Here is a 19,804-nt window from a genome sequence, read left to right as displayed (position 1 = left end):
ACCAAAGCAGTCTTTCCATAGCAGGACCCACATTAGATGGAGCTCGTATGGCTGAATGGCAACCCTAGGACTTATGGCAACTGGAAGAGCCACATGGTAGAGTTTACGGCAATTGGAGGGAAAAACCCCGGTGAGCTAAAGCTCAGGGATGGGATTCGGAAAGCAGAGACATGGCACTGTCCTGGCCTAGCCAGATGGTGCCCAGCCTGTCTGCAGGCTGGCAACATGCACACTGCCAGGGCAGTCAGGTTATTTAGGGTGTGGGGCTCTACGAGCACAGTCCTCTGCCCTTGTAGGGCAAAAATTAGCAAAGGGAGAAGAGGTAACAAGTGAAATCAATAAATAGAAAAATCCCCTGTGGCAGAAAGTATTTATTCCCCAGGAAGGTACAACAGGGACTAGGAAATGACAGTGCTCAAAATGAAGCAGTCGCTTCTCCCACGGGAAAGGCAAGGGCCACAAACACAGCCCCATCCAGGCTCTCACAGTTCTCAGTGGGAGTTGACTTCCTAAATCCCTCATGGGAGCTGTGACAGCCCTTTATGTCTTTTTGAAATCTGTCTGCCTTTGAAGAACTTAAAGCCTTAAAGTGCCTCACTCAGGCCACAGTCCCCTGCATGGCTGAAGCAAACACTGGGAAGGCAGCATAAACGTGGGTCCTGAGCACCTGAGTGCTAAAAGATATTGCCCTATACACAGAGAAAATGAGGTAGTGTGGGGGACACACATGATGACAGACATGGATGGACAGAACCAGATGCAAAAAGCTGAAAAAACCCTGATTTATTGGCACATGGTACATAGGCTGGGATCAGACTAAGGAAGAGCTGCCAAAATAATAAATTTCAGTGTGCCAAAGAGTACACTGATAATATCCACTAGGTCACAGGCATAAGGGGTTGCATAATTAAAAGCAGAGGTAGGCTGCAGCTTTAAAGATTGTGGGCAAATGCACTAAGCTTTCATTAACTCTGGTATGTATTGAGTATTGGTATAACCAGAAATAATGATTTTGAGCCATTATTCTAGCTGTTCTGCTGGAAAAGCTTATCACATGTAACCATGTGGTCCCAAGGGGACTAGGCTAACAGGGAGAGGGTTTAGGTTTAAAAGTAGGCATTTTGTCTTTATAGAAATAATAACGTTTCAAATCTGGAGCGCAGAGTCCAGCCCTGCAGCACCTGAAGGACCCAGGGAGGTGGGATGGGGAATTGCATCCCAGGCAGAGCCTGGGCTCTGAAACATGTAATGAGTTTGATTTTGTTTTAAATAGGAAAAGAAATGAAATAAATTAAGAACTTTCCTTTTAGCTGGAATTTTTCCAAATTAGCTTTCCTTTGAATGTATGGAGTTTTGTAAAGTAAACCTGACCAAAACTTCATTTTGACATGCAAACCTGAAACTTCTCCTTTCCAAAAAGGTCAATGTGCAATATCTCACCTTTATGAAATTGCTTTTTTTCCCTTGGGGTTTTCTGTTGCTTTTGTCAATATTATGAACCATGTAATTCTTAGAAATGTGATATTCCTTCCCTATGCCTTGTTCTCCCTCTAAGAAAATCACACGACCTTTTCAGTTACGGGAGGAGTATGGAGCTGCTCCGTACAGAGCAGAGCTGCTCAACCATGAAGTAAGAACTATAGATAGAGTTTATGAAGCTGATCCTCCTGTGAAAGCTGTGCATAGCTGGTATTTCCAGAAATGGGAAGGTAACAGAATGATATATATACCTGTGCTGGCAAAGAAAGAAGCCACCACCCCAAAAGAAGCAACATTTGTATGGCTTCTTTCAAATAGGGGAATGACTGTTTGATAAAGGAGTTTCTCAATCAAACCCAGCTGTCATAAATCATTGTAGTATTTTTGAGTAACAGCAAGACAGCAGAATTTCTTGGCTCTTTTGATCGCATATTTTATATTGTCTTTGCAAGAATAATTGTCTTTCCTTGCTGTGGAAGGTTAACCTGAAGTCCCACAGTCCCTAAATTCATAGCAAGAATGCTATCTCCTATAATACTCCTATTTATCAGCTTGATCCACTTTTTTGGATGTATTTTTTTCTTGCTGTCAAGCAAGTATCTAGTGAGGTTTTTGATGATAAATTTTTTGGGGCTATTTTAATCTCACAGAGAATGGATAAGGCAGTTCTGAGAGAGTCCTATTAAAAGTGTATGGGTTAACAAGAGCGTGTCGTGGACAGTAACTGTTTTACTGTAAGCCAATACTTGGTTTCCTGCAGCACAGAAAGGTGACACTGAAAGTGTAAGTATCTTAGTCATTAACAAAAGCTAATAATCTGTGTTGACAACTATGTAAGCATGTCAGATGAGTGTTCACTTTCTGAGAAGGTACTTAACATTCCAGCCTTAAAACAAATCTCCTCCTTATTAATGTGGCTTGAGCCTGTGCAGTGCTACATTAGTAAAGTGGAAGTCCCACGGGCAATTGATGGTTGAGCAAACGCAGTTAAGTGCATCCGGGCTGAAACCATTTCAAGCTCGTGGACTTTAATAGAACTAAAGTGGCTGAACTTAGCCAGTTTTCTCCCAATAATATATTGTAAAGGATCCATATATAGGTATGAATTCCAGTGACCAAAGTCTCTAGGGCCGACATGGCTTCATATTGTTCTGGAACAAGCAAGTTTGTCACTGACCATGTGAGCCCCTTCCCCTATTTTAATAGCAAAGTATCAATAAGAAACTGCAGGGTAACCCCACTGAGGACTGGAAGTTTTTCTGACCACCGAAGTGCTGTGGATTCACCAGGGCTAGGACAGAGCATGAGCTAAAAGTGCAGGGCAGGGAGTCGAAGCTGCAGGGGCTCTTTTTGACTCTAGGGGTGTGATGACTGCTGCTCTGCACCATACGCCCTGACTCTCATCAGTCTTCAGGGTAGACACATAAACACCGATTCCAAACACCACGAGGAGGTCTGTGGGGGATGCCAGCAGAGCTTGGCTGTGGTTGGCACATAACCAAGCTCGAAAAGCACGGCTGAAGAGGAAGGTCCTTCTCCTCCCGACCTACGTCCTCATGTTGGGATTCAGCCTGCACCATCACTGCCCTTCCAAGCCACTAGATAAAAAAAAACACTAACAAAAACCCCTCACAGTGGTGGGTTTTGTGGTTCCTGAGCTCTGTGAAGGAGCCTGCCTTGATTTTGTGGGAAGTGCCAGCTGCTGCACATGAGCTAGAGCAGGAATATGCAGCTGGCGGTGGGCTGGGGGTGTGGGACTGCCCTCTCAGCAGCAATAAATGGTTATTTGACAGGTTCAGCAATACCATGAAACTGTACAGTAGCCCCTTACTGTCCAACAGTTCTTCCTTGAAAGTGATCCTCTCTGATTTCCCCAATAGTGTCCATTATGCCTTTAAGTACCTGAGAGTACACTTAATCGAACCAGCACAATACCTGTTTTCTGAGGATCGAGTCAGAATTACTTGTCAGGGTTAAACCTGTCTGAGCTGTGGGTTTGACACTCTTCAATGCTTTCAGGAAAAGACCGAAGTCTGGCCCCTGCTTCTGCAAGAAGTCGCATCTCCCTTCTTCCCGTACTTTTGTATTACAGTGCTAAATAATTGCAAGCTTGTCTCTCCTTCTTGTCCTCCAAGATCTGACTCTGGTTATCTAAGTATAAATACTATTATGGTAACTGCAGAGCTACAGAAGCTCTTCATAGCCTCAATCATACTGAATCTCACACTTTGTGTGATGCAGGGAAGTAGTGGAGGCTTCATTTTCTCTGCTGGGGTACGTGGCACAAAAATGACAATGTAACTTGTCCCAAATAGTGCAGCAATTCTGAGATGGGAAAAGGAGTTAAAGCCAGGTTTAAGACCATGACTATGTACGACAGCAAGAAATTCCAGTGGTTATACATGTGGCCCTTACAGCAAGGACCTTTCCCTGTTGTGGCCAGAACGGCAGCATTTGTGAAGCCTTGCAGTACTATGCTCCAGCTTACTGAATTTAAATAAGGGAAACACATATGTGGAAGGAAAATCAGTCAGTAGTACATGGGCAAAACTTTTGATTAGGAACATAATAATCACGCCTTTTGTGTTATAAATATGTGCGTTGAATTCAAGGGTTTATTCTGCCTAATGCTGAACAAATACATACCTGCAAAATGTAGGAAACAAGTCTGATTGCTAGATATAGCCTATGGTGTTTTTAAAAAGTAATAAGATGGAGCTACTAAGAAATATTTCAAACCTTCTTGTGAACACAATGTCACTAAGAAAACACCCACATGCACCCAAAGAGCAAATCAAAAACACATGCAAAATTGTGAAAGCACAAGATCTGCCCTTAAAGAACCCAGAGGGAGGATCAGTGCACAACAAAATACATTGCACTGAGCCTGTAGAAAACATAAAATTACATGAGGGATGGCTGTTAGGATGTTTAATGCATGACTTAAAATGCTGAATCAATGATGGATTTTTTTTTTTCCAAAAGGAGGGGGAAGACACACGACCGGTCTTACCATTCTTGTCTGCTCTTCTTAATATCTACACAAAAAGAGAGACAGAGAACAGAATCACTTTTTTTTTGTATGGGTTAATAGCACATGATGCTGTATTTAGTGGGCATTTATAGTTTGAGCTCTACATGATATTTTCACAAGGCTGCATAAAATTGAAAAGCCCTTGGTTTGTCTCCATTCTTACCTCAAAGTATTGCTTTCTTTAACTCCTCCTGTGCCATGTGCACAGAAAATCAAGACCGATAAGAACCAGCTTTATTTTCTAGTTTCTGCATGGCTTATAAGGATGATATTCAGGCACAAAGCATGATACCATACGGCTACCATGACACCGGATTCGGGGTTGAGAGAAGTGGTTTAAAGAAGCAGAGCAAGGATGATGGCTGGGAGGATGCACTGAGCATCTGAGATGGTGAGAAAGACTCTGGGTTTGTGTGGGTGGAGGAAGCAAAAGGATAAGTCAGGAGAGGCGCTGGGTGGCATGAAGGAATCAGACTGGGTGTGGGAGGCAGCGAGATCAGATGTGTGGGAGCAAATTTGAGGATTGCTCTGATAGCGAGTAGAAACCAGATACAGAAGAAAGGGGAGAGGGAAAGCATAGAGGTTTATAAGCTGGGAAGGCAAGGGCAGCACTTGGGTGCCTGCTGTAGATCATTGTGCCTGCAATACTTTTGCCACAAAAACTCTATGTGACCCCAGCTTACCCACACAGTCCACAGGTCTGCTTTTTCTCCCCACTGTAAATGGAACATGCTGGAGAAGCTATTTAAATACACAGGTCAGAGCCTGTAACATCTTGTGCAAAGTCTGAGAAGATGATCCTGGGGAGTGCATCCCATGAGGAGAGGTGGCAGAGCCTTCCAGGCCCAGCCCCGCCATCAGCGGGGGGACAGAGCACCAACCCATCCGGGGCTGGAGGCAGGTGCAGCAGCCCTGTCTTGCTGCCGGTGACACGCTGGAGTCCCATCGCAGGTACCACCACGCCAGTCCGTGCTTTGAAGAAGGGATCAGGGACAGGGATTGGAACGGACATAGGGGGTGTCCCCCAGTTTCTTTGCTCCCAGCTCTCAGGGTGAGGTAGTTTTGCTGTGGCATGGGTCACCGTGTGACACAACAGATATGCGACACTGCCATGTGCCATGACCCTGCTACATTTCTGGACGTAGTCCCCATCGCTACTTCAGCCTGAGCCGCAATGGGGAGTCATCCGGGCAACGCTGCAACAACTTTAGACAAGGGAAGAAAGCAAATGTTCTGAATATAGCTTCTATTGGCAGGACAAGGAGTAATGGATTCAAACTGAAGAAGAATAGATTTAGACTCGATATAAGGAAGAAGTTTTTTTACAATGAGGGTGGTGAAGCACTGGCACAGGTTGCCCAGAGAGGTAGTGGAGGCCCCATCCCTGGCAACATTCAAGGTCAGGTTGGCTGGGGCTCTGAGCACCCTGATCTGGTTAAAGCTGTCCCTGCTCACTGCAGGGGGGTTGGGCTGGATGACCTCTAAAGGTCCCTTCCAACCCAAAGCATTCTATGATTCTATGGTTCTGTTGCTGCTATGAATATCGGTAAAGGAAAGAGTTTCAAAATGGGCACATATACTTTTGAGAGCTGACAGCAATGGAAATGTTCTCCGGTTTGATAAACTGCTAGTATTATCTAAACAGCTTCTCCAGCACATGCCATAAATGCTCTGCTCCTAGAGGTGAAACCAAATGAGGAAACCAAGGATCCAGGTGCCAAGCTCTGTCAGAGCATCTTCGTGACTGTATTCTGTCGGGTGGGGTTGGCGGGGAACTAACAAAATTGTGACCCACATCCAGGACTTCACTTATGATCTCTAAGCTGAACTTTGCATTGGACCAAGTTTACAGCACATAAACTATTAAATAAACTTAGTAAGATGACATCTTCCCTCCCTATATATCCAAATGAATCATATATTGCAACTCAATATTCAGTATGAGGCTTGGACTGTTTAGGGGTTTTAAACTTTTACTCTTAAACTGGAAATTTTCTCCCAATGAGAACTAAAAGACTAAATTCAACTTTTACTCTTAAACTGGAAATTTTCTCTTAATGAGAACTAAAAGACTAAATGCAGAGCAAAGGAGAGATCATTAAAAGCATTATTAGAATAAATAAAAACGCTTTCTACAATCCTTAACATATAAAATACAGTCCCAGATTCCTGGCAGGTTTGGCTGGATTCTTCAGGGAACTGTTGTTGGTTTTTCTCCTATCTTATTGGCAAGCAGCCTTGTTTTCTTTCTGTGTCACTTGAAGGAAGGAAAAGTCAGGCTGCTTGTCAAAGTGCCCACCACCATGCTGCCTGTAGGACTTGGTGCTGCCCTGGAGTTAGTAACTGTATGTTAACAGAGACGGCAAAGCCAGCGTGCTGCAAGGTTTGCAGATTTTCAGCTGGAAGTTAAGAGATTTGTGAAAATTGGGGAGGGTGGAGAAACACAATGCTCTGAGACCTAAAGGCTTTCTTCTGCCCCGTCACACCCGATAAAAGGGAACAGTGGGTGCCCCCAAGCAGACGCGTACCAAAGGAGCTAGCGCTGAAATCGGGCTCCTTGCCTCGCAGGTGCCTGGGCTGAGCTGCCCGCCCTGGGCACACGCGCAAGCATGTCTGATGGGAAAGGGCAGGGTGTGCTTCAGCGAGGTGATAAATGCAGCCAGCATGGACCCAAGCAATATTAACAGATGACCAGTGACTTGTGCCATGAGTGGCAAGGGCCCGTGCAGAGCCACACGGGTGTTAACAGCCACACCGGCTGATGCAGCCCACACCTTGTGCGACTTTTATGCGAGCAAGAATGCTGGCTGCTCAGGCTTGGCTTGTGGGTGTATGGGACTGGGACAGCTGTAGCAGTGGAGATTCAATCAGCTGGAAGTACCCTGTAAATATGGGTCAAAGGTGGCAAAAGTTTCTGCATAAGTAATTTCTCTTTTTTATTCTTAAATGAATTTTAAGTAATTCATTTTTATATTTAATTTATTTATTTATTATTATTTAAATTTTTGCTTAATTAATTGTAATCAATTAAAAAAAAAACTTTGAAAAAACATTATGGAAATGTTAAAATCCTTCGGACACTCGATAGGGACTTTGACACAAGAGCAGGGAGGAGGTTCAACTAGAAATCAGGTCTCGCTCTCATTAGGTCTCTGCCCAGCTCCCAGCGGGACCGGGACCTCAGTGCCTGCCCTTTCTGTGCAGCCTTACAGCCAGTCTCTTGCTGCCTGCTCTAACATGCAGTCAAGTGTTTCTTCAGGTGGAGGTACTTCACTGGGGGGTTATCAGAGAGGTGCACCCCCCCAAATCTCTGTGATAGGAGTGTACTCTCACAGGATGAAGGGCCCCCAGGGTACAGCCCCTGCTTTAAAGCAGGCAGAGACTGGTTTGAATTTAAGGTTTTCCTCCCACCCAGTGTAAGAGCAGAAGTACAGCAGCAGCCCCCCTCTCTCCTCTTCACCAGTTTTGTGAATGGCACCTGCTTTTCTATCAAGATGAACCTGACACTGGTTTAAGAAATTGCTGAAAATTAAACAAATAATTTTGATTTGAATGAAATTTTTTACTTTCGGTGAAATGAAGTTTTCTGTTTAGCAGGTATTCTGACCATCTGCAGTTTCCTAACCCAGTGTGCTGAGTGAAACTGGGGAGTTGGCTCTATTTAATGTTTTTTAACTCCTTCCTGGCAGCTCAGGTTTCTCTTCTGTCTTTGTGATGTATGCCTGTAATTCCCCTGTTTCTCTTACAAGAGGTATTTATAAGACCAAAAAGCTGCATTTTTCATTATACACTTGAATGGAAATAATAATAGTCAACAAAGAGTCTAATTTAAATGATTTCTTATGGGCCCTAGAGCAATCAGGAGATGAGAAGATGTGGCTTTCATTAGGGGTTCCTTGAAATAATTTGAGAAAAATGTTGGGGAATTTTATGTGGGCGTATTAGAGAAAACACCTAGATAGAGGGTCCTTAAGACAATCATTAACACAGAACATGCCATTTCCAGCTGATATTGTGGACTAACCCTGGTGTAAGCATTGGTCTGAAGTAGATCAGAGTTGGTAGTAGAGTTGGTCTGAAGATTTGTAGCTCTCATCAAGGACAGAGGATACATTGGAGATCTTTGGGTGGGAGTTTGCCTTTTATCCAGGACTTGCCTTGGACCAAGAAATGCTCTGTGCCGGGCAAGTTTAGATAAAAACACTTGGCAGCTGCATCTTGCGAGATGCTGAGCCCTCAGTGATGGTCTAGCACAGCACCCCTGAGGGGCAGGATGGCCAGGGGAGCGGGAGGGCACCTCGCTGGGCTCCCCCTCAAAGGGCTGAGGGGCTCAGGGTCGCTCTGCAAATCAACCTCAGGCACCTCAAATCTGTCAAGGTCTAACACGATGGGAGGGACCCTGCACAGTTTGGGAAAGAACTTTTGCAGTGTGAGACACTCTTCAGTGAAAAGCCCGGGCTGGGGCAGGGGGGAAGGGAAAAAAAAAAAAAAATCCAAGCAATGTATTTTGAAAATTGACGCTGTTTTCACCCAGCACCTCTGCTAACCACCCCAATTGCTAACCTGCTCCCCTCACACATGCATCGGAAGCAAACTCATTCCCCTCATTAACATTTTAAATGTTAAAAACATTTGAAAAAAAAAAGGAAAGGGGAAGGGGAAATAAAAGGGAAAGGGGAAGGGGAAGGAAAAGGGAAAGGGGAAGGGGAAGGGAAAAGCGAAGGGGAAAGAAAAGGGAAAGGCGAAGGGAAAGGCGAAGGGGAAGGGGAAATAAAAGGAGAAGGGGAAGGGAAAGGGAAAAGTGAAGGGGAAAGAAAAGGGAAAGGGGAAGGGGAAGGGGAAGGGGAAGGGGAAGGAAAAGGGAAAGGGAAAGGGAAAAGCGAAGGGGAAAGAAAAGGGAAAGGCGAAGGGGAAGGGGAAAGGGAAGGGCAAGGGAAAGCAGTAGGGGAAGGGAAAGGGGAAGGGGAAGAAGAAGGGGAAAGGGAAGGAGAAGGGGAAGGGAAAGGGAAGGAGAAGGGGAAGGGAAAGGGAAGGAGAAGGGGAAGGGAAAGGGAAAGACCCACAGCTTCGCCGGGCTTCACCCCCTTCCACCTGAGAGAGGAAATCACGACTCCAGGGGGGAAAAAAAAAAAAAAAAAAGAATAAGCCAAGAAAACAAGGCAAAACAGGAAAAAAAAATAAAAACCTCCCCCCCCACCCCCCCCCCCAAAACGCTTGCAATTGCTGCCTTTGCTGGAGGGAGTGGGGGGGTCCATGTCAAGGCTGATGTACTCACATCGCGGAAGATGCGCAGCCCCGCTCCCAGCTCCGCCGCCATCCGCCCGCCGCAGTCGTCGACACCGCCCGGAGCGGTGGAGGGGCCGGGGGGGCGGCGGCGGGGCCGGGGGGGCGTACCGCCCCCCCGGCCCCGCTGCCGCCCCCCCCGGCCCTGGGGATGGTTGCTTTGCCTGGGGGCCGTCGCTGGAAAACCACCCCAAAAGAGGTTGGAGAAGATGCTCCTATCGCTTCTTCTCGCCCTTGATGGTGGGGGGAAGAGTTTGTCCCAATTCTGCTCTGCAGCCGCCCTGTTGCGTCTTTAGAGCCCGTTCATGGCCAGCCTTGCTTTCTCTCCATGAAAGAAACTTGGTTCTTGCCGCCTGGCTTTGTCAGGTGGGGTTTTCCACTTCTCTCATCATTTCGGCTGCTTTCCCAATCCATACGGTCGCTTGACGGGGGGGGTCACTTGGTGAACCCCAAGAGCCCAGGCTGAACATGCTTTGAAATCTCAGCAGCGCGGAGGCGTGATGCGACTTAATTGTACTTTCACGTGGCTGACGCAGACACCATGATAAGCTGCGCGCTGCAAAAGCACTCGGGCTTGAAAATAACGTGCTTGAATATAGCGTACCCCTCAAGGTGGCCTGGCCAAAAATCAGGGGCTGCGGTGACCTGGGAGTGCTGGGGTTACTGGAGGGGAGCAAGCGGGGAGCTGCGGGATGGGGCAGGAGCAGGCTCTGCGGGGTGAGGGTACGTGAGGAAGAGGATGCCAGGGTGAGGGGGAGAGCAGCTCTGAGGGAAACTCCCCCCCCATGTTACTTCAGATGTGTGCCGAGAGGTTATTACGTGGACATCAAGTAATGGAGGCTTTGTCTTTGTTGTCCTATCACACACTAGTGGATGGCATTGCAATTATACATTATATATATTTTATATATATACACACATTATGTATCACAAAAATATTACAATAATATTATATATTATACATTATATATTGTATTGCTCTATATTCTTATAGATGATATTATGCTTCATAACAAAAGTTAAAGCAAAGTTTTTACTTTAAAACACCTTAATGTATGAAAAGGCTCGGTCGTGGCATGACTTGCTGTGTGTGGGTGTTCCTGCTTCTTGTACCTCCCTTTTCAAACTTCAAAAGAGAACATGAAAAGGGAGAGAGAGAGAGGATTGTCCAAAAAGAAAGACAAGGCATTTCACAGGGTGAGAAATTTTTATCTCACTTCCTAAAGGTGGCTTGAAAAAGAGACGGAAAATCATCTCAGGCTATTTTTGCGTTTTAATAATACTGAAAGGTTTTTATTTAATCCGATTTTTATGGTGCAAGTATGAGAATGTATTTCTTTCCAGAGACAGAAAAGAAGAAAAAAGTCCAAAGGTTGTCTCAAGAACCAGGAGGGTGAGTGGACATAAGGAAAAGCTTCTCTAGACTGTATAGGGGCTTGTTTTTGTTAACTGTTATAACAACAACAATAATAATTTACATATTTAACTTCATTGACTAATTACTATCTTGGAATGAAAAGGCTTTGGTTGAGGAACCAATATCTTTCCCCTTTCATTAGTCTTAACATTCACTGTGAATATTTTAAGTTTGTCTACAGAAATCTTCCTTTAAAACAGTAAGAAAAAAAAATTGTGTAATCCTGATATTTTTAGGGCAAAAATTAAACCATAAGAAGCAAAAATAACTCATAGGCCTTTTATATAAGGAAGCGTTATTTCCATCATTCAAAAACTTATTTGCAAATCACCTTTGCATGACATAGAAAGACAAAAGTACTGTTTAAGTAACCATTTTTAGAGACTTTAGTTTTCAGGTTTAGATGAGCAAGCAAAGCTGTGAGGAGAGTAACTTACTGCTGATACTTTTTTATACAACTTCAAAATTTTCTGAAGTAATATCTCAATTTGAACAACATGAGCGGGATGAAAGCTCTGAATTTTACCAGTTTCCCTATTCGTTTAATGATTGCCCTCTGCCTCCGAGCAAGAGGCTGCGAGGGGGAGGAGAGGAGAACGTGGCCGCATGGTTCCCTGTGATGTGATGTGATGAGAGTACAGGTATGGTACTTGCTGCCTTAATGGGAGGATGATGGCTTCGTGAAATACCCAGGTGAGGTTAGCAGAGGTCAGCACACAGTGATACGCTCACTTCTGCAGCCACAGACCCGTGCTGCTCATAATCTATTACAAGAAATAAAGTTGTTTCATGTGCGGGTGAGGATAAAACCTAAAACTTCCTGCTCTTTCTCTTGCTGTCACATCATTAAACTTTGATTTAGAAACCAGCCTACTGTACCAACATCTTCGCTCATGTGAAATGAAGTGGTCAGCCAGTATTTAATGAATTTGCCCTTTTATCTGGGAAAAACAAACAAATGAAAACTGTCAGCAACAGCTACCTTGCACTTACTGTGCAGCGGGCCATGCAACAAGAGCTATCAGCTCTGAGATAGATAGGCAGCAAAGCTTCCTTTCTACTGAGGAAATGCAAGGTGCCTTACTGTCTAATCAAGTTTCTAAATCACTCCATGGTGGTTAGCTATGTGTGTTGCCTCTAAATGACAGGAAAAAAGCACCATATAAAACTTATGTCAAAATATAACCTTTCCAGCAGAACAGCTTGCACACTTGGGTACCCCACGGGTCTGTAGTGAAAAAGAGTACTTGCCCCTGGCTAAGGAAATGGATCTGCTTTGTGGTCCTTTTTTGGCCACAGGAGTGGATTGGTACCTATCAAAAGAGTTGAGTTAGCATAATAAGATATCTCTCTACAGCTCTCAAAACACGCAGTTTTGTCTCGGTTTGAACATCTGGTCAACCCCAAAACAGCCTCTGGTTTGGGTACCCAAGTGCTGTCCCCTGTAATAGCTCCCTCATTACTTTTCTTGATCATAGGCTGGAACAATAGAGAAATTTCGGAGTTAGTATGTGTGTGGCCATGGCTTGTAACTTGAGCAGTAACAGGATGCTAGAGGCCACCTTTGTTTTCCCGTACCTTGTGTTTTGCACATGGACTCATCCGACCCAGTGAGGAGCTCTGTGTTTCCACGAATGGGACTGTGAGGGTGGAAAAGTGAGTCCCCTTCCATATGGTATCTGTGCCAGTGACAGCAGGGATGTACTAAATCCCAAAAGGAGTGGTGGTATGCCTGGAAAAACATTACATCAACCACCTATACAGGGAGTATGTGGCTATGTCTAGTTCATTGGATGAAAACCACCTCAAAGTTCCCAGCTCCAGGACCTCACTTTACTGTCATCCTGATCCTTCCTGGGACAAGACTTGAGCCTGCCCCCACGCCCCTTCCTCCCCTCCTCCTTTCCCTCTGGTCCCATGCCCGCTCTTTGGTGGAAAGGAAACCCAGACACAGGCTGGACTGGGGCCACAAGGCGCTCCAACAGCAATCCAGCGTAGACAACAGGGATGCAGGTTGTACATCAGCAGGTGAACCTGGATGCACTCTGTGTGTATTGCAGCTCTTTTCTAAATCACCAGGAAAAGAAATGTAAGGTAAAGCCATAATTACATACGAGGAATTCAGGGAGATGCTGGCTTCTGTGGTGGTAAGAGCTCCTGCAGGAATAAACCACACAGCTTGCATTAGAACGTGGTTTTGTTCTTTTTGTTTATTAGCATGCTCTTCCTATAGATATTTGGGAAAAATCACTGAAGACCTACTCATTCAACCCAGTTTTCATGTAGGTTCCCAAGCCCAATTTTTCTTAATAGTTCGATGCCTTTGACAGACTTCCCAGCCAGTGGGAAACACCAAGCCTGGGATCTCCTGGCATCTAAGGCAGGCTTTAGACTAGCAGCTATGAACCTCAGTCTTTCTTTATCAGCCCCCTTTCTGTCTGTAGGGGACACATAATACTCCTGGGATAGAAAAGTATCATTATAAAGATAAACATGGTAAAGATGGAACAGTTCTGGGTCAGTAATGCGCAGCGGTGCCTAAGTAAACTACATGCACATCACTGTACACGGAATCTCGGTTGTTCTTTGCAAGATGTACATGCTCTTTCATGTAGATCCAGACAATTTGGTAGATTTTTGGACAACTTTTTAGGGACACGTGAAATGCATAAAATGTGTGATGATAATTAATATACTAGATAGACTCTCCTATGCAGATTCTGTTTATGACCAGCCCTGCAGGAGCGTTTTGGAACCAAGCAGTGTAATAAAAATGACTGTAATGGGGCATCCAGCAGAGACTATGGCTCATGTTGAGAAAAAGCATGCTGTGTGGCTGGATGGCTAAGTCAGATATTTACTTATAAGATCTAAGAAAAGGAACAACGGAAAAGATCAAAACATGACAGAGAGTCAGAAGCATAACAACACAACAACACAGTAAAAAAGATGCGCTTTCATTCTTTGTATTTGCAACATTCCCCAAAAAAGGTAGAAGGAAACTGCTATTGTTAGGCTGTGGCTAAAAATAATTTCATATTTAATCCAAACCCAAAGAGGTCCAGTTCACAGTACCTGTCAGACTCGGATATAAGCAGTGGTCCTGAGCAGTCCATACACACCAGCTCCTTTCCCCTTTAGAAGAGGGATCATAAAGTTATTTGTATTGCAAACCTTTAGTTGCCAATTATTTGTAAAACCTGGGGGGACAGTTTTCCATACAGATGAAGAAGGGAGTGAGGCTCCACCAAAGGGTTAAGTCCAGTGTTGAGGGTCCTGGTCTATATTGGCTCTGAAGAAGCCATTGACTATAGAGTAATTTTAGGAGCCTGGTTAATTTATTCACGTGCTTGAGACCAGTTGGAGTGTGTAAATAATTATTGTTTCTTCTTCCGAGCCTATGTACCCTCCCACCAATGCCAGCCTATGAGTAACATGTTTTGAATTAAGAAGTGTTTGAGGACTGCCGCTGAGAAAAATGCCAAAGGCTTTCTGCCTCACAACTGGGCCAAAAGTAAGCACCTATATACATAAAATAGGCAGCACAGCAATCTGGGAGAGTGTCTGAGACCTATGACATGGAGTCATGATTTTGTACTTTGGCAGAGCTTCAGTGTGTAAGCTCTGTTTTAGGTCCCCAAATATTTTTCTAGGTGCAGGCCATCATCCTTCATATGCAACAGGGATTTAATTACATGAATCCAGTAACAAGATCATGGATCTGGGAAGAGAATCTCAAATTCATTTCAATTGCTGGATTTGAGAAAATTGGAAATATTTTTTAGAAAAATTATATTATTCCAATGGCTTTGTGAAATGAAGAATTGCCTCTATGCTTCTCAGGCTGCCGCCGCTCCTGAGGTACGCAACTCCTATGAAGTAGTATCTGATGTGACCATGCCAGCTCTTTTCTTTGCTTTTCAGTTTGAAAACTTTGCCGTTGTTGAAATTCTGCTCTCGGAAACAGCCACCTGCCTTATTCCAGCTCAGTGATTTCACCACTCACAGCCACGCTGACAGCTCAGAGTCTGCGAGCAACCCCCTCTCCCCACGGCGGGCAATGCTCACGGCCTGGTGGCACAGCTCCTGCTACTTCTCACCTGATGGAAAGCCAAGGGATCTTTGATACCTTTTTGACTGATGTTTGTGATCATACTGTTACAACTGACACTCTGTTCTGCTTTCAGAGCATCTTTTCTGGGGGACTGAATTCTTGCAGAAAAAGCAGATATGGAGCCACCTTATTTAAAAAAAAAAAATCTCTAGCAACTTTATATTGCCAGAGCGTTCAGTGGCAAGCACTCTGCTCGCCAGCTGTTATCATGGTTAATCCTAGGCTAAGAATAATGTAACAAAATGCAAAAGAAGGAGGGGAATTAGGATGTGTTCTCTGTTATTGATTTTAACAATAATTAATATAATGAATATGTCAATAATTAGTATAATTAACAGGTGTCTACTTGAAATAAAAAATCACTTCTGCTAAATGACAGAACCAAAACCTTTAATCCAAACAGAATGCAGCTTTGGAGAAATTTCTACCTAAATGCAACTTTGTACTAGAAATTGAGATAATTTCCAGTAATGAAAGTCAAAGTTTTGGCCTGCTTCTGAATATTGTGCTGCTTTGGAGAAATTCTACATAAAATATTCCCAGAGAAGTTCTACTTACAGATGAGATTTGAGATTGAGAATAGCAGTAAGCGATTTGGACAAACACATCCCAGTAATGCTGTCATTATCCCGGAGCCAGGCCTGTGAAGGCTGTTTCAATGCCATGATGCTAGTCCAACCCCAAGACAGCTAGGTTACGTTCCTGGCCATATTGCAGACTTTCTGTAGGGTCCTAGACAAACAATTTAGTAGCACTGATGTGCCTAGGAGCCCCCAGGTCCATGAATTATCTGCAAACTTGCTGAGGGTGTACCCTGTCCCATCGTCCTTGTCATTAACGAAGATGTTATATAGTACTGGTCCCAGTATCAGCCCCTGTGGTGCATCACTAGTGACTGGCCTCCAGCTGGGCTGGAGAGGCTGAAAGAGTTGGGACTGTTCAGCTTGGAGAAGAGAAGACCCGGGGGGAACCTCATCAGTGTATATAAATATACAGATAGGGGCAGGAAAACAAAATTCTACAGATAGGCATATGATCTCAAAATGTGCTCACTCACTGCAATACTAGTAGGGAACTGTAAACTGTAAAAAAAAAAAAAAAAAAAGATTTTAGGATGTGTATTCTCTACAAATGCCAAAATACACAAACTTAATCATCAAAGGATGCAATAAACCAACAGGAACATTGTATGCATTTCATTGTGAGAGGCATTTTTAGCATTCAGGACAGGTTGTACAAATCACATTAAAATTAACAGGAATTGCAAAACTGAGTTTTCTACATGGGTTACTTATCCTCTCTGTGAAATTTTAAAGACTCTTTATTACTCTCAGTTAAAAAATAAATAGACAGTTTATACTACTTTGGTGTGTTTCTGTGTTGAGTTATACTAATACAAGAAAAGAATAATTGTATTCTTTTGTGTCAGTCTGTTGATCTGTAGAGAGCCCCCTGAAACAATGCTGCTGGTGTGAGCAGGGGACCTGAAAGTATGAAATAAGAAGGTGACTCCTTTCATTTCAGTTAGCAGGAGAGCTGTAGGAATCAATCACCATTTCTTCTCTCCTTTTCCTTCTTCTCCTTTTCCTTCTTTTTCTTTTCCTTTTTTCCTTTTCCTCCTTTTCCTTTCCCTTTTCCTTCTTTCCCTTTCCCTTTTTTCCTTTTCCTTTTCCGTTGCCTTTGCCTTTTCTTTCTTGCCTTTGCCTTTTTTCTTTTCCTTCTTTTCCTTCCTTTTCCTTTTCCTTTTCCTTTTCCTTTTCCTTTTCCTTTTCCTTTTCCTTTTCCTTTTCCTTTTCCTTTTCCTTTTCCTTTTCCTTTTCCTTTTCCTTTTCCTTTTCCTTTTCCTTTTCGTTTCCCTTTCCCTTTCCCTTTTCCTTCTTTTTCTTTTCCTACAGAGCTCTAAGTGTGCATCCTTCCCTGCGAAAGATTTTAATCTGAAGACTCAGCCCCCACCCTGTAGTTACGGGCTTCCTGGAACTCCATTCTCTGTTTGGAGGATTGAGCCCCAAAGTAGACACAATACTGCAGTGGATGATAATGACAGAAGTATGGGAAGACTTAGAGGGGGAAGAACATTATGTGTTCAGATCCCTCAGGTTGTTTTGAAAATTGTACCCATGATTATCACTGAATGTCAGTGACATATATTCTTACTTACTAGGACATTCCTTATAAATATTATACCAGGCATAGCAATAAGAGTCACAGACATTTTCCAGTTAAAATAAGGAAGACTGTCAACCAAAATGAAAAACTTGCTAATTAAAGCTTCACATCTCATTAAAAAAAAACCACAGGCTTTTGTGAACCTCCTCACTCTCCAAGTCAGAGAACAGTTTGACTGGATAAAATGTAGCAAATTTGGAAAGGCCAGCTTTTCATTTGAATGCTAATCAGGAATTCTGATTTTCTAGAAGGGAACCTGACTAATAAAGTTATTATTTTCCTCCCCTTTGGATATAGATTAGATGAATAGATACAGATATTTCTGATGGACATATATTGGTATTTAGTGAATTCATATTTAGACTTTGATTATTCTGCCATAATGGGACATCTTCAAATCTTTGGCATTTGTGACAATTATTGACAAATATGGCAGTACATAAATGGATGAAAAGTTAATATTTTTATTGCAGACACTCCTAGAATCTTAATCATGGATCATCACCCTGTTATGCTAGATGCTGAACAGCTGCAGGACAAATAGCAATACTCACTGGTGAATGATACAGATCACATTGTTTTTGTTAAAAAGACCACAACATAAACATAATGAAATTCCACCTCCCTGCATAGTCTTCAATATATGTCGTCTTCACTTTCCCTCAAATCATGTCCTCAGTATTTAGGGGATAATAAAAACAAATATCCTGGAGACAATAAACCTACACTGTCCAGTTCCCTGCAATATGCTGCCAGAGTAATGATTGGGTTAAATTTCCATAATATTTTCTGGGTCATTGGGAGCAGTGAATCTGAGTCCCATAAATCCATATTACTAACATTACTGTCTCATAGAGTGCATTCATTGCTTTGTGGATTGTGTCATAAAAAGACTATTTTCAAAAGGTCATTGGTATCTGACACCTAATTAGGGATTGTTCTCAAACTCTTTTGCTATTCAAAAATTGAAAGTGGTTGCAAATGGAATTGTCCGTGGGATAGAGAGTTTGTTGGTATTAAAGCATTTTGCAGCTTGAAAAAAAAAATCACTAAAAAATAATTCCATAATCATTGTAACATTTGAGTGAAAATAATCTAGTCACAGGTTTCTATTACATCTCAGACAAAACTGGTTTCTTTGTTCAAAACTCCTTTCTGCTTTGCAATGTTATTTTTTTGTAAATATATAAGCAGCTGATTATTGAAAATAAAAGATTTTGGCATTGCCTGTTGTTTATAGGCTCAGAGAACACTGCCCTTCAATTAGAAGTAAGAACTTTTTCACCAGAATAGGATATTTTTCGCTCACCTCCCCCCATCTCTAATTGATATTAAATACTATGTTAATTCTTATTTTTAATCTGTTCATGTTGGGCTGCCTTATCCAGTTCTATATAGCTACTACAGCTGTGCCATCTTGTGGTCTGCACAAAGCTTGTAATGTTTTGTAGCTTGGAAATCAATCAGAAGTGCAGAAACTTGTCATCAGCCACAGCCAAGGCGGCACGAATGACATGGCACCCCCCTAAGCAGTAGCCCAAGCACTCTGTTAAGGAGAGGATGCTTCACAGACGGATCCATGCCCAAACCAAAGTCTCAGGTCAGCAGGCTCCTGGCTTGGCGGTCAGGGAGAGCAAGGGCTGTCATTGTGATAACGTCCAGAGGTCTTTTCGCCTTCAAAATGCACACATGTCCTACTTGGAGTCGCAATAATTCATAGCAAAAGTGTATGGAAGCTTTTCTGTAAGGTCCTGTGTTTTTTCCAAAGTGGAGGATTTATAACCAACCCTCTGCTATCGCAGTCCAGCTTATGCTGTGGATCTGAATGTTGGTTGAAGTTACTTGTTGTGAGGTTGTTCCTCTTCTTTTTGCCTGTCTTTGTTTTAAGGAGCAGCAGCAGATGGGTCTATAGGGGCTAGATAGAGTTGATTCCAGTTTCACTTAGAAGTCCAGAGCAAAGAAATTGCTTTTTTTGATGTAGGACTGGCCTTTTAATCCTAGTATAACCCGTGCTTAGATAGCAGTTTCTTTTGTTGAGAGAAGAGGTGGTTTTACTTACTGCCATGCAATTTGGTATCCCTTGGGCTTCTGTACGTCCAGCTGCAAATTAGAAATGCCTTACAGCTGCTTTTTCCTGCTGTAGGATGGCAATGTTCAAAGAGGCCCTTCCATATGCTGATTAGGTGCTGTCCTAAAATTGCATACACTTTTATTTGCCTCTTCTGGGACACAACCTTCTCCCTGATAGTTAAAAATATTTTCCTATTTTCCAACCTAAACATATTCATGGCCAGTTTATTCTCATGTATTA

General features: G+C 43.2%; 1 protein-coding gene across 1 annotated transcript in view; it reads right to left on the bottom strand.

The window, feature by feature from the left end:
- The window catches only part of NECAB1 (N-terminal EF-hand calcium binding protein 1), a 65,277-nt gene extending 55,447 nt beyond the window's left edge, over window positions 1-9,830 (bottom strand). The window contains 2 exon segments of the mRNA XM_075705073.1: window positions 4,493-4,613; window positions 9,789-9,830. Coding sequence (XP_075561188.1) covers window positions 4,493-4,613; window positions 9,789-9,830 — 163 coding nt within the window.
- Between the last annotated feature and the right edge of the window lie 9,974 nt (window positions 9,831-19,804).

The sequence above is a fragment of the Pelecanus crispus genome, chromosome 2 (genome assembly GCF_030463565.1).
Source record: "Pelecanus crispus isolate bPelCri1 chromosome 2, bPelCri1.pri, whole genome shotgun sequence".
Taxonomy (NCBI): domain Eukaryota; kingdom Metazoa; phylum Chordata; class Aves; order Pelecaniformes; family Pelecanidae; genus Pelecanus; species Pelecanus crispus.
The sequence above is the reverse complement of the archived record's forward strand: the minus strand, read 5'-3'. Positions and strand labels throughout refer to the sequence as shown.